This window comes from Antechinus flavipes, chromosome 2 (assembly GCF_016432865.1).
Source record: "Antechinus flavipes isolate AdamAnt ecotype Samford, QLD, Australia chromosome 2, AdamAnt_v2, whole genome shotgun sequence".
Classification (NCBI taxonomy): Eukaryota; Metazoa; Chordata; class Mammalia; order Dasyuromorphia; family Dasyuridae; genus Antechinus; species Antechinus flavipes.
The window spans coordinates 619,607,418-619,622,208 of record NC_067399.1 but is presented as its reverse complement, the minus strand read 5'-3'; the positions used below and the strand labels follow the sequence as shown (position 1 = coordinate 619,622,208).

Sequence of the window (14,791 nt, the reverse complement as noted above, 5' to 3'; positions counted from 1 at the left end):
ATTGGCATGTCATAGACAAATGGCTTCAGAGTAAGGTTTTTTTCTATTTTTGGTAACAAATTCCACCTCCACCTAGAGCATCCAGACCAATGTTGCATAGTCAGGAAGCACTCAGAAATGTTAACAGAATGAATGCATGAATAACTATAGAATTATAAGCCATGCCTCATGTCTATAGTTCCCAAATTCCACTTGTAAAGCTAATGCACCAAGCTGTAACAACATCTCATCATTGCAGTATATACGTTCCTCCAGAATGTCTTTCCGGAGCTGGAGATAAAATTGATGTCTTGTAAGACTGTGCCTAGAAAGAAGAACAAATAAAAATTATCAGGTATCAGCAGGAAGCAGAGAAAGGAAGATATAAAAGCTGTGATTTTAATCATTTAGAAAACTCCCATCTAAGGAAACTCTTCATATCAGTACAAATTGGTATCTTCTCTACAATTTATAGTCTTAAAGAAAGTTTTTCAGCTTGGAAGAAAGGAGGGAAGGAAGGAAGGAAGGAAGGAAGGAAGGAAGGAAGGAAGGAAGGAAGGAAGGAAGGAAGGAAGGAAGGAAGGAAGGAAGGAAGGAAGGAAGGAAGGAAGGAAGGGAAGGAAGGAAGGAAGGAAGGAAGGAAGGAAGGAAGGGAAGGAAGGAAAGGAAGGAAGGAAGGGAAGGAAGGAAAGGAAGGAAGGAAGGGAAGGAAGTAAGGAAGGAAGGGAAGGAAGGAAGGAAGGAAGGAAGGAAGGAAGGAAGGAAGGGAAGGAAGGAAGGAAGGAAGGAAGGAAGGAAGGAAGGAAGGAAGGAAGGAAGGAAGGAAAGGAAGGAAGGAAGGAAGGAAGGAAGGAAGGAAGGAAGGAAAGAAGGAAGGAAGGAAGGAAGGAAGGAAGGAAGGAAGGAAGGAAGGAAGGAAGGAAGGAAGGAAGGGAAGGAAGGAAGGAAGGAAGGAAGGAAGGGAAGGAAGGAAGGAAGGAAGGAAGGGAAGGAAGGAAAAAGAAGGAAGGAAGGAAGGAAGGAAGGAAGGAGGAAGGAAGGAAGGAAGGAAGGAAGGAAGGAAGGGAAGGAAGGAAGGAAGGAAGGAAGGAAGGAAGGAAAGAAGGAAGGAAGGAAGGAAGGAAGGAAGGAAGGAAAGAAGGAAGGAAGGAAGGAAGGAAGAAAGGAAGGAAGGAAGGAAGGAAGGAAGGAAGGAAGAAGGAAGGAAGGAAGGGAAGGAAGGAAGGAAGGAAGGGAAGGAAGGAAGGAAGGAAGGAAGGAAGGAAGGAAGGAAGGAAGGAAGGAAGGAAGGAAGGAAGGAAGGAAGGAAGGAGGAAGGAAGGAAGGAAGGAAGGAAGGAAGGAAGGAAGGGAAGGAAGGAAGGAAGGAAGGAAGGAAGGAAGAGAGAGAGAGAGGGAAGTTGCTTAGAATACTAAAAAGTGAAGTGATTCACCCAGGATTACATAGCCCATATGTGTCAGAAAAAAGACTTGAACTCAGAATTTTCTAGCTCTACAACCAACTCTCTCTCTACTGGCTGACATGGAACACAAATTTAAGAGAACCCATATCTTTATTCTGTAAAAGGTGAAAACTATGAAAGAATGTATAATCCAAGTCTATAAATCCAATCCATTGTGACAAAGATTTGCTTTAATGCTCTGTGTGTCTGATGTATTCTACTGAGTACTCTCTGCAGGGTTGAAGAAAGAAATCTCCCTCTCTAGAATGTCCCTCTCCTTCCTCCTTCTGTTGATCTTTAGCAATCCTCCTCTTGGTCAGGTACTACTCCCTCTAGGAAACATTCCCTGATTTCCCCAGTGACTAATACTGTGCCCCATGCCAAATTTCCTTGTATCATATTTAACTGTGTATATGGGATTGATGGCCCAGAGATTCATGACTTAGCTTAAAGCAAGCAGACACTTTCAATGGAATGAGCAAGACCATGGCACTCACTGAATAAGGTGAAAGTGGTTGACAAAGAATTTTATTCTCAAAAAGAGGGTGAAGTTAACAATGGTGGTTTTCTTCTTGGATCTGTCATTCCAGCCTTCTGGTGCAACTTCATACAACTTGGTTTCATCATTCAAGAAAAAGAACTCTTTACCTGAAAAATAAGCATTCAGTAGTTTGAGGCAGCTAAATGGCAGAGTGAATGAAGTTTTGGACTCTGAAGCAACAAAACCTGAATTCAAATATTGTCTCAAATGTTTACTAGTTCTATGGCCCTGAGCAAATTGCTTAATTACTTTCATTCTCAAATTATCATCCGTAAAATAATAGCACTTACTACCTAAAGTTGTTGTGAAGTTCAAAAGATAGAAAAGATGTAAAAGGATTTGTAAATTTTTAAGGGCTATATAAAGGTTAACTATTATTATTAGATGAACAGAAGTGATTGTCAAAATGAAAACATCCTCCCAAAATCATACTTAATAGGAAAGGCTCAAATTACATATATAAATCTCTAGGAAGTCAGCTCTCATAAATGTATAGCCCTGTCCAGGTCTCTATGTTAATATTTAATAGGGGAATCCATATTTCTAAGAAAAAAGAAGGAAGGAAAGAAAAAGTGAGAGAGGAAGGGGGAAAGGGAGAAAGGGAAGAAGAAAGGAAGAGAAGGAGGAAAGGAAGAAAAGGAAGGGAAAGGAAGGGAAAAAATTGTTAAGCACCATATGGGCAACTAGGTGGCATGGTGAATAAAGCACCGGGCTTTGAATCAATAAGACTCATCTTCCTGAGCTCAAATCTGGCCTCAGACCAGCTGTGTGACCCTGGAAGTTATTTAACCCTGTTTGCCTCATCTATAAAATGAGCTAGAGAAGAAAATGACTAACCATTCCAGAAGAATTAGAAAAATAGAGAACTTATAACTATCCATTAGTGGACAGATGGAAGGAAAACAGTAGACTTAGAACAGGCAACTTACAAACACTTTTGATTAAAAGACAAAGCCAAGTAGGAACTCTGAGATATAAACCCAAGAGGTCAGAGAAACTAAGAAAGATTAATTTATGTAATCAATTAGAAAGATCTTTGTGATGATATAAAGTTAACATTCTAGTAAGAGAAAGAAGAAAAAAGTATATTAGAATCTAAATATGAAAGGGTTAAAATAAATATTGAATATGTTAAACAAGAATAGAGGTGGGGGAGAGGAAGAGATGGATGTGTGAGAAAATATGTAAACATGGAAGAAGGGGAAGGGAAAGTAACAGATGAACTTCATTCTTATCTGAATGGACAGAGAATATATTACACACATACACAATACACACAAACACACACACATACACACAATACACACATACACATACCAGTTTTTGGAGAAATTAGCTTGATGTCAAACAACAGAGAAATAATGGAGTTGGTCATTAAAATTGATGAAAATTCTAGCGAGGGAATAGGGAAAGAAAAGCAACCTCCTAAATCTGGAGAGGGAATCATCAATCAATCAATATTTTTAATCATTTACTATTAAATGGGGGGGTGAGTAAGAGGGAAAATAAAAGAACTAAATCTAAAGGATTGCCTTACAATATATTTTAGACCATCGAGAATGGTTATATGAATGGAAGTTTTTGAATGCAATATTGTAAGAAATGCTATAATATAATACAATGTTAGAAAAAAGAACAAATTTCAAAGAATTCTGGTTAGCACAAACTGAGGTAGAGTGAAATGAGCAGAACAAGAGCACATTACATAAACAACATTATAAAGCAAAACAACATTAGAGGACTTAAAAACCCTGATCAAAGTACTGATCAACTCTGTTTCCAGAGGATCTCTAATATTCATTACCCACCTTCAATCAGAAAAGTGATGTATACAAGGCGCAGTTACATATTTTTGGATATGGCTATTGGAGGTATTCATTTTGTTTGAAGAATTTTTTTTTGTAACAAGGTTTTTTTTTTCTCTTTCTTATTTTTGGTTAATTGGAGTGGGAGAAAGAGTGGTTAGCAATAGAGATACAAAAAAAAGAAGGCTATTGAAACATTTTTAATGCTTAGAAGAGAACAGAAGAAAGTTCAAAAGGAAGCAGAGTCAAACAGGGCATTTTGAAAGTAACATATAGAATTTATGACACATTTTTAAAGCAAGTGGTATAAAATTGAAGTTCACAGTTTCATAAAGAATTTTTTTCTGTCTTTTGCTGTAGGTATGAAAATGTTCTTTTTTTCTTAGTGTTTGAGTTCAGAATTAAAATAATTTATCGTAAATAAAAGCTCACTGTAGCAAGAATTTTAAGATACAGGAAAAGTGACTGAAGACAAAAGGTTCTAGAGCTTCCTTCTCCAAAAGAATTCTATATAATCTGGTCTTATCCCTGTCTCAGATTTCAGATTATCTTTAGAGTGATCTAAATATGGCAGTCATGGTGAGGAAAAAACGGGAGAAAATAGAAAGGAATTAGATTAGCATTTAGTTCAAAATAATGTCTGTTGTGTTTTGCTTAGATCAACAAAATTGTTTACTACATACCAGGTATTTTGCTAGAGACTAAGACTCTGAAGATAAGAAATGAAAGCAGTCCTGATCTTCAAGGAGCTTACATTCCATTGGATCCCGCAACTCTCTCTTAGTCTTATATTTATATTTGGATGGGAATTTTCAGCTTCTCTAACTTGCAGATCTTACAAGGTAGGTAGCCTTGCGCATTGCCCTGAAATAACTATCCTATTCCACATTCAGGGATGGATTAACACTTCATTATAACACTTACATCATGGCTCTCACACAAAGAACTTGACACTTGAAAATACTGACCCCAATTTTTTTTAATGGGGAAAATGAGCTACAGAGATTTTTAAGTGATTTTCCAGTAACACATCAAATCAAAAAGAATAAAATCCAGCCAACCAGAATCCTGGCCACCTATATGTGTCATTGAATATATCACCAGCTGGTTGCTGCTAAAAAGGAAATTGACATTTCTTTTTTTTTTTTTTTTAATGAACTTCTTTTTTAGTTTTCATCTTTTTTAAATTTATCTTATTCTATAGTAAAAACTTACCTTTCTGGGAAGCTAAGCCAAAGTAGAAGTGTTCAACTAGGTTAGCATAGGTCTTAACTAAATTAAATACATCTCGGGCTTTGGACTTGATGTCACATTTAACTTCTATACATTGCCCATTCAGCAGAACCACATAGAGTTCTCTTTGAGACAAATATGATTTCCCTTTTTTTGTCTGGAAAGAGAAGGAAAAAAAAAAACAATGCATGAATGCCAGGTCCCTGTCAGTGCAATATCTCTCTATAACATACTCCAATTTGCAGTGTGAGTTCTATTTCCACTGAGGTGTTATAAAGGCAGCTCCAATAGGAGCCTTCCCCTTACAGTAATCCCCATTAAAATCCTCAGTGTATCTCCCCTGTCCATCTCCCTGTTGAAGCTTTCAAGGGACCATCATTAATTATTCATTGCACTTTCAGTGTTGTCAATCAATCTAATGCTGCTCACCGAGGTTCACAACTTGAAGATAATGATAATGAATTCCATACTGCCCAGTTACCATCTCAACTCAGCTTTCCCTAACATGAAGAATCCATGAATAGTCATGGAAAAGAGATAAGGGGATTAATTAGAATCTCAAAATTGCACAGCACAGCCAAACTCGGTGTCATTTATCAGCAGGTGAAAGATTTATTATGAAACTATTTCTGATTTCTTGAATTTCCCTCTCCTCAGGTTATGAACACAGGGTGGTGTAAAATGCTGGGAGTAAGCGATCTAAACCACAGTCCAAACCATCTTCTTGGGTAAATTGGCCACCAGCAGAGCAGAGCCGACAAAGGCAGACATACCAACAAGGCAGTGCAGAAGCAGTAAATAAATTGGTTGTCAAGAAGTAAAAGACAGCCTTTCATACTGCTCTGAAAAGTTGAAATAAATGTCATTATGCCATACTGGATAAAGAGCAATGGAGCTAGAGTGAAGAAGACGCACGTTCAAGTCCCACCTTTGACATTCACTAGCTGTGTGATCACAGTCAAATTTTTTATACACTCTGAGCCTCAGTTTCTCATTAGTAAAATGACAATGATAAAAATCAATGGTATCTAACTTAACAGTTTTTAAGCACAAATGAGAGAACGTAAATAAGAGATGCAACACTTTATTTGGTGTTAATTAAATTTGGAATGAAAAAATTAATTTTAAATAAAATTAATATTAAATATCAGTTATTACTTTGAGGGGACCATCAGGAAAATAGAAAAGGCCCTATCTAGCCTCAAAAAAATAAATTTCATTTCCTATTTTGATACCTAAAATTCCCTCACCCAAGAACATCTGTCTCACCCTACAGGTAAAAGAAACTAATCAATCAACAAGTATTTATAAGGCACTTATTATGTCAAGCATTGTGGTAAACATTAAGGGCACAAATTTTCAAAATGAAACAATCCCTATTCTCAAGAAACGAACATTTTATTGAGGGAATGTGAATGCCCTTGAAAGGTGGGGAGGTGATTAATTTAAATTCATTTTGAGGTGTAAATAAATGATTGATGACAGATTCTTTCTTGAAATTACTTTTAATTGAGGGATTAATAGAGGACACCATGTACTGGGTAGGTAAAGGAAAGACACAAAGGAGATCGACACAGATGAGCAAAAATATGCAGAAAGAAGAAGTTGGAGGATAGAAAAGAAAATTTTGCCTTTCCGATTTTTTCTAAATACAATTCTTTGCTTAAGGATAAGATACTGCAAAAAAGAAAGAAAGCTCTTGAAGTGAGCTTAGGATTCAGAAGGTCAGTTTCCAAAATGACAAGAGTACTGTTTCCTAGTGATATTTTCACTTCGTTCTTGCTATGAAGCCAGAAAACAAAGTAAAGAGAGAAAAATTGGATGATGTCCTAAAGGACCAGAACACGTAGAGATGTCTGCCCAGCTGACCCATTTAGTTCACCAGACATTGTTTTTCAAGAAGTTCAAGTGATCAGAACCATAGCCAATTGACACTCCTTTATAGAAGCATTGGAAATGATTTCATTACAATTTTCAGAGGAAAGGTGGAAAGGGAGTGTGAAGATTGCAGAAAATGGCCAGGGAGAAATGTGCTTCTTAGGGCACAAGTCAGAACTAAGTGGTTCGGCTTCCACCGCCTTTAATGGATAAGAGAACCAGTGGAGGTGGGAGCAGGAAGACCTGTGTCAAATCTGATCTCAGACATGGACTAGCTATGTGACCCCAGGCAAATCACTTACCCTCAATTTCCTCATCTGTAAAATATAGATAATAATAGCAACTATCTCACAAAGTTCCATAAGGATCAAATGAGGTAACAAATGAAACAACAACATATTACAAGTTATAAGAAGCTAGGGAAATACTAGAGATTGCAGTTCTTATTATTAATATTATTATTGCTGACTTACTTTATAAATAGTAGCCATTATTGTTGATATTATTAAAATTGCTATTTTGGTTTACTATGTAAATGCTCATTTTGTTGTATTGTCAATTTTATTGTCACTGGTTTGGGGAGTGGAGCAGTAGCAATGGCAGGGCAAGATGAAGTAGAGATGGGGGAAGACCTTGTAAAGGAGCTCCCAAGAGACCCCTAAGCCTGTGAGTATTCATCTCATCACAGGGTATGTCTGTGCTCCTTGCTTCCAGACAGGCAAGAGCTTGTACCACTGTCTACAGAGGAAACAATGAGAGTGACACTTCTTCCCACATAAAATTCCAGGGTGCATCCCAAAGAAAGGAAGCATTCCCCGGGACCCAGACCACTGTGACCAAAGCACCCTGGTTATGTGGGAGATTCTTCCCACCTGGCTCTCACATACACAACTGATCAGACTGTCCTTCCCCCAGAAGAAGGATGTAGGGTGGGTACAATAGCACCAATGCTTTGGGGCTGCAGCAGCTTTTTCCTACATGGTCTATGGTTATTTATTGACCCTGCAGATGTGGGGTCTGTCTGCCCCACTTCCACTGCTGCTACTGAGCGACACAAGCAGAAAATATAAATCTCATCAAAATCGCTGTCTCTGGGACTGGGGGAGCATGACCACAGGATAATCCTGTGAGCTAACCCCTCTCACCGAGCAGATGGGAAATGCAAAGGTCGTGTTAGAGGGAGTAAATTCAACCAGGAAGTTCTTGATCAGAGGGGAGGGGGTTAGCATCTTCCTGAGAGCCTTCCAGGCTGGGCCAAAGGACTAGCCCTTGGGACTGCACAAGAGCTCTGGACACCCAAAGAGACCAAAATCTGAATTGATTTATTGGCCTTCCTCCCATCGGCCCTCCAGCTCCAGTTATGATCTGTTTTGAAAATATGCTATTTTAAGTTCAGATTTGAGACTTGGAAGCTCTGGACTCAGCCAGAGGTCTGGCTTATGTCAACCTGACAGCCACACAGCAATGACAGCAAGTGATCCAGCAGACGGGACCTAAAAATAATATGCGATTCTCCCTCTTTAAGATCGGTATGGAGCTGTAACTAGCACAGGATGAATGGGCCCTTGACCACGACACTAACCTCCAAGGGGGCATGCTTTCCCCCTCTGGGGACTGGTGTTTTTTCCTCACCATGACTGCCATCTCTATACTTCATATTGTGGTCATCTGCAAACCTATTTCACCTTCAAGCTGCCATCTGTCCCTATGTGGCGTGATTATGGCATCCGTCTTGAAGGTCTTACCAGAACACACACACACAGAGATTGAGTTTAGACTCCCTGCCTCCCAATAAGGCATCTATAATTAGACTGCTTCCTGCAACACTGCCCCAGTGACAATTCCTTTGCTGTTTATTTTATTTTTAATAATAATAATAATAACAATAGCTAAGATGTACAGCACTTTTAGATTTGAAAGGCATTTTACATGTTATAAATTTGATCCTCACCCCCCCACCCCTATGAAGTAAATATTATCATTATTCCCATTTTACAGTCGAACAAACTGAAGCAAAAAGAGATTAAGTGAGTTGCAAGGATAATACGGCTAGCAAATGTCTGCGGCTGAATTAGATTTAAGGATTTCTTGAGTACCAATCTAGCACTCTGTCCAGTATGTCATTTAGCTGCTCCATGTAAAATAGTCTTAAATTTCTGGCTATATAGACTGTTCCTTGGAGCCCCAGGGAAGAGACAGGTCTTCCATATCACACTCAGGAACCACCAGCTACAGTTCTCTCACTACTATATATAACAGTCTACATATATATATTATACACACACACACACACACTATATATATATATATATATACACACATATATAAACTATATGTAACATATATATACCCATTATATATAAAATGTAACATATATATATATACACATTATATATAAAATGTAACATATATATACACATTATATATAAAACCTTTATCTTCCACTCAAGTCAAGGCAATAATTACCACAATAGATCCAGGTAGATGTAATGTCACTGGTGCCTCTCCAGACAACTGGATAAATTCTGGTCTTGAGAACTAGGAGAAAATAAATGAATGTTGTAATAAATAGGACTAACTTTGCCCCTTTCTGGTCAAAACCCCTGAATCTGTGTTATCACAATCGTGCTAGACCTTTCTTCCCTACAGAGAAATACTGATAGAATAATAGATAACAGAAAAGGGGGAAAAATCAGAGTTTCATTACATTCTAGAGGTAGAAAGGACAAAGGCTATTTAACCAAGAGTACTGAAATTATCCCTCTCCTAAAATACCTTAGCAAAGTTAACTTAGAAAAGCAGAAGAAATAATCCCTCCTCCTCCACTTAATATTTCTTTGACCATGAGTAAGTCACTTAACTTCATGGATTGAAATGACTCAAGTTAGTAAAGATTTTAAAAGGAAAATGGGTGATCCATTGTAGATTCTTACTTGCCCACTAGTCAACCAACAGCTATTTGTTGATGTCACTATATATTCACCACTAGGAATGTGATGGACTGATTTCATTTGAGCTAGCAAGCAAACAGTGGAATCTTTGATTCATAAAACCTTTGGACTTCATAATAATAACTGACTTTTATGCTTTATGCCAGTAGTATCAAACTCAGATTTGTACATACAGATCCCTCTAAGTCACATATTGACTTTGTTTTAAAATCTAAGATTGTCTATATTTTATAGTATTTTTATTTTTTATTAAATAATTTCTAATAATATTTTAATCTAGTTTGATATGCACTCAAGAATGTTGTGGACTTCATGCTGCTAACAGATTATCTATTTGAAATCTCTGGTTTATGCTTTGCAAAGCATTTTGCATGTTCTCAGTTAAGCTTCAGAACTCCCTCTGAAATAATAGTCATATTCATTTTATAGGTGAGGAACCTGAGGCTCTGAGAGGAAAAATGCCTTATCCTAGAGCCTATATGTGTCAAGACTGGATTCAAACTCAAGTCTTCCTGACTTCAAATTCAATACTTTATCTGCTTCATAAAGCTGCTTTGCCTCTGGGTAACTGGCTGTTACTCATCCTCAGACTTTTCAGTCCAGGTTTTGCTGCTTATTTGCTTCATAGTTTTCAACAAGTCACTTCCCTAATTTGGGACTTATTTTTTTTTTTTTACTATAAAATGAGGGGTTGAACCAGATTAATTTCAAAGTCACTTCTAGATCTAACTTTCCATGATTCTATACTCTATGCAGCAAAAACATGGAAACCCATAAATTCTAATTTCACAGCCAGCAAGGATCTAAATGACTAGAGGAAGTCAAAGCAAGTAAATCATGAATGATGAGATAGTCTTAGACAAAGAAACAGAGAAAGCTTATTTTAGAGAAATGGGCTTTAATGCTGTTGCCCACCTACCCTAAGTCATTAAAAACACAGAAAAATGTGTAGATCTTTTCATTACCATTGGTCAAGTTCAGTCTGCTATCTCTTGACAGTGAGAGAAACTTTGTTCTCTCTTTGACTAACTGAACTACTCATCCCACAACTTCTTCCTCCTTGTTAGGAATTCTTCCTCAGGCACACATATTAATTATTTTAACATTACCCTTTCCTTCTTTGGTAAAAAACATCTCTGGGAAGAGACCACTGAAGAGGATCTTTTAGGTGCCACAGAGAAGGTAGATCCTAAGCTGAGTCTGCCATCTCGTTGAATTCCTGGGGAAACTTCATCCATAATCATACTAGCCGATCTAAGAACAAGATATCAGAATTAGAAAACCATTTGTTTTGTGGTTAAGAAACTACTAAGATTAGAGGTCCTTCCTTAACAATCTTCAAACTTGAGAGTATCCAAAACCACAGTCAATAGACTGTAGAAGAGAATATGTGGTTATTGATTATATGCATAGTAGAAACTCACTGGTAAAAGGAGAGCAAATATCAGGGAATTATCAAACAATTTAGGAAGTTCCCTATGGTCAGTGCTTGACGCTAGCAATTAATAATGTTCTATTCATGGGCTATGAAGATGAAAAATCTTGCTGGGAAGATAAGAGGAGACAAAATTATTAAAATGTTAATTCCAATAAGTAAGAACTATAACTAACTTTAATCTATAGAGTCAAAGATAAATATTACAATGTGATTAAAACACTACAAGCAGGAATTAAGAAACCAATTTTTACACACATACACACACACACACACCTCTTTATCATCAAAAGTAATTATTTTGCCTCAAATTTTCTAGTTACATTGGGATTGAACTTTATTCTCAAAAGGACAACAGAAACTATCCTGAATGTCTTAGACTATACATACTGTGCCACTTGACACATCTAAAGATCCTAGATAATGCAATTACAGGAGTAAAATTTAATACTGTCTAGACATCTTAGTTTAGTAAAGACATTAATAAGCCAGAGAACATCCCAAAGAGGGCAATCAAGATGATGAAGAATCTCTTATCTATGTCATATAGGAAAATTGGTCAAAGAAAGGAGATATTTAATCTGGAAAAGATTCAAAGGGGTCATAATAGATGTCTTCAAGGACCTGAAAGACTGTGTAGTAGGGAAGAGACATTAAAGGTGTCCTGTTTGGCCTTAGATGGCAGAATCAAACATAAATAGATGGAAATAGTTAACAGACCGATTTGGTCATAATGTTGATAAAAAAAATAGTCAAATATATAGTCTAAATGCCACACAGTAGGATGAACTATGTTGTAAGGCAGAGCTAGAGTGGAGAGCCTTTTTTCAAATATGAGTTGGAATAGGTCCCTTCCAAATTCTCAAATCCTATGATTCAGGTTCACCCAAGTGAATTAGACATCATCAGCAGTTCCCTAGCAGCCATATCTTCATTTCACAATAGGTCATAGATTTGGAGTTGCTGCTCTTCTTTGTGATAATCATAATCACCTAAGATAGAAAGCTCGGAGTTTTGTTCACTTGATTAGCTTACCCAGAGTGAAAGAATTTGGAGTTGCTGGGTGCTGAAGCATTCAGCTGGAATTCCCATGCACTCAATCGTGGATCTCTGTCTGAAACTAGCAAAACAGTAAAGATTAGGGAGCAGAGACAATTCCTATCAATTTCTCATTTGACATGAAATAGGAAACTTAAATGAAGAAAAAGCTACAGGTTGGCATAGAAAACACCATAGACTCCTAAGCTTGTGAAAGTTAATCCTAAGGTAGTTGGATCACAGAAACTCTTCAGAACAATTTGAACCTATTTAGCAAGGGTTAACCTGGGGTTTGTGGACTTGTTTGGGTTTTTTTTAACGGTTTAAAATGGTATTTCAATATGTTGGGGGTTTTGTAATCCTGCATAATTTGGTATTTTTTTAAAACATTATTCTGAGGTGAAATACATGGGCTTCATCAGAATGTCCAAGAAGTATGCAACATACAAAAAAATTAAGAATATTATTTCTAGCAGAACTCCAAAGAAGCCCTTCTTCCTCCTTCCCTGAAATGTCCTCAATCCTTTCTAGATTTAGAGATGTTCCAGGGATGAAGAGGTCTCTTTGACATATCTAAGGGCTTCTCAATCTTGCCCTTATTCTAGAAAGTTTTTTCAAGGGGTGGAGTAAGGCCAGAAAAGTTCTATAATTAGAAGTGGGTTTTTTGTGGGAAGGGGGACCTTTAAAGAAGCAAGAATTCTTCAAGAAAAAAAAAATGAAACTATCTGGAAATAAGGTATCAAAATGATTAATTTCCTAATTTTTTTTGATGAGTGAAAGAAATGGGTGAATTCCTGAAACCTTTGATTACTGAAATGAATTGACTAAGGAAACCAATTCATGGAAGTTACATAGAGGTAGATTTCAGCTCAATGAAAATTTGAACTTTCTGTCAATTAGAACTAATTAACAATGGAACAGACTGCCTCATTAGATAGTGAATTCACCCAGTACTTAAAATGTTCAAACAGAAGTTTAATTGTAGAAGGAACTTTTACACTGGATAAAAGGTTGAATTAGGTGATCTTTAAGTTACTTCCCAGTTCTAAAATTATACATTTATTTTCTTTAAAATATAATGGACCTTTCTTTGCTCAGGAAAATTTAGAATAAATCCTCTTAATGGACAAACAAGTGAACCAAATTATAATTGTTTAATATCAACCAATAATTTAGTAATTTTTACACCTATTGTGGACTTACAATCCTTGCAACTGTGAGGGATATCAAACTGATGTAAGGTCAGTTTCTTCTGGAACCTCCATTTTAAGAAAGTACCTAGACTAACCACATTCTCTTCATTTCTCTCAGAGCTGTTTCTCATACTCTAAACTTCTTTCTCTACCATGTCACCATAAGTACCATTTTCCTCCTTCTTCCTCTCAGTTTCCTTTTATGTGTAGTCTTTCTCGATTAGAACGTAAGTTCCTTGAGGACAAGGATTGTCTTTCTCTTTTCTTGTTTTCTTATTCCCAAATCTTAGTCATTTGGTCATTTTTCAGTTATGTCTGATGCTTCATGATCCAATTTTTGAATTTTCTTGGCAAAGATTTTGGAATGGTTTGTCATTTCTTTCATCAGAGTGCTTGAAAGTATAGAACTGCTTGTCAACTCATGGAGTTGACTAGAAAGTATGGTCTTCACCCTCAAAAAGCTTACAAATTATTTTAGTACAAAAAATATAAAACACATGAAATGAAGAACAATAAAGGACAGTATGATATCTAGAGCCACTAAAGAACTACTAAAGATTTCAAAGTAAGGGAATAATATGATCAAAACTGCAAATAGGTTTGGCATCCATGTGGAAGATGGATTCAATAGAGGAAAGACTGGAAATAGAGAGGAGGAGGAAGAAGAAGATGAGGATGAGGAAGAAGAAGAAAAGAAAGAGGAAGGAGGAGAAGGAGAAAGAGAAGAGGAAGGAGAAAAGAAGAAAGAGAAAAGAAAAAGAAGCAGCAGAAGAGGAGGAGGAGGAAGAGAAGGAAAAAGAGGAAGAGGAGGGGAAAAAGGAGGAAGAGGAGATAGAGAAGGAGGAAGAGATGAAGAAGAAGAGAGTAAGATAATCCAGACGGGGGGGATGAAAGGCTAAACTAGAATGATAGCCACATGAGTGGGGAGAAGGGGACAGATATAAAACATGTGAATATCAACATTAACATGTTGAAAAATATTGATTCTCCCTCCTTTTAAAGTTTTCTTTATATTTTTGTCTTTATTTCTGATTCATTTGGCTGTCTATTCTACTTGGTTCTAAAATGTACTAAATGTACTAAAATGTAACAAAATACATTTGTTAAACCTGAAATTGATACTAAAGTACAACTGGACAGAAAGTTAAAGGAAGTATAAGATCTCATCTCATTCATGTAGTCTGGGAAGACCGCCTGCATAAAGTGAATTGTGAATAGGTCTTGATTTAAAGGAGGCAGGAGGCAGGAGGCTGAGGTCCCAGGAACCCTACCAGCTATATGAATCATCCCAGGTTGT

At 36.9% G+C, this 14,791-nt stretch overlaps 1 protein-coding gene and 1 long non-coding RNA gene across 2 annotated transcripts in view; both read right to left on the bottom strand.

Moving 5' to 3' along the window:
* The window catches only part of FRMPD2 (FERM and PDZ domain containing 2), a 33,840-nt gene extending 28,070 nt beyond the window's left edge, over window positions 1-5,770 (bottom strand). Inside the window, exons 1-4 of the mRNA XM_051973825.1 lie at window positions 5,717-5,770; window positions 4,982-5,156; window positions 1,918-2,068; window positions 166-304 (exon numbers count right to left, since the gene is read on the bottom strand). Of these exons, the coding sequence (XP_051829785.1) occupies window positions 166-304; window positions 1,918-2,068; window positions 4,982-5,156; window positions 5,717-5,770 (519 nt within the window). The remainder of the gene's footprint in view (window positions 1-165; window positions 305-1,917; window positions 2,069-4,981; window positions 5,157-5,716) is intronic.
* Window positions 5,771-9,343: 3,573 nt separating this feature from the next.
* On the bottom strand, window positions 9,344-11,144 carry LOC127551818 (uncharacterized). Its single transcript, XR_007951182.1, has 2 exons — window positions 10,938-11,144; window positions 9,344-9,415 (listed from the first exon to the last, which is right to left on the bottom strand). It is a non-coding gene; the product is annotated as an uncharacterized LOC127551818 (long non-coding RNA).
* Window positions 11,145-14,791: the final 3,647 nt, after the last annotated feature.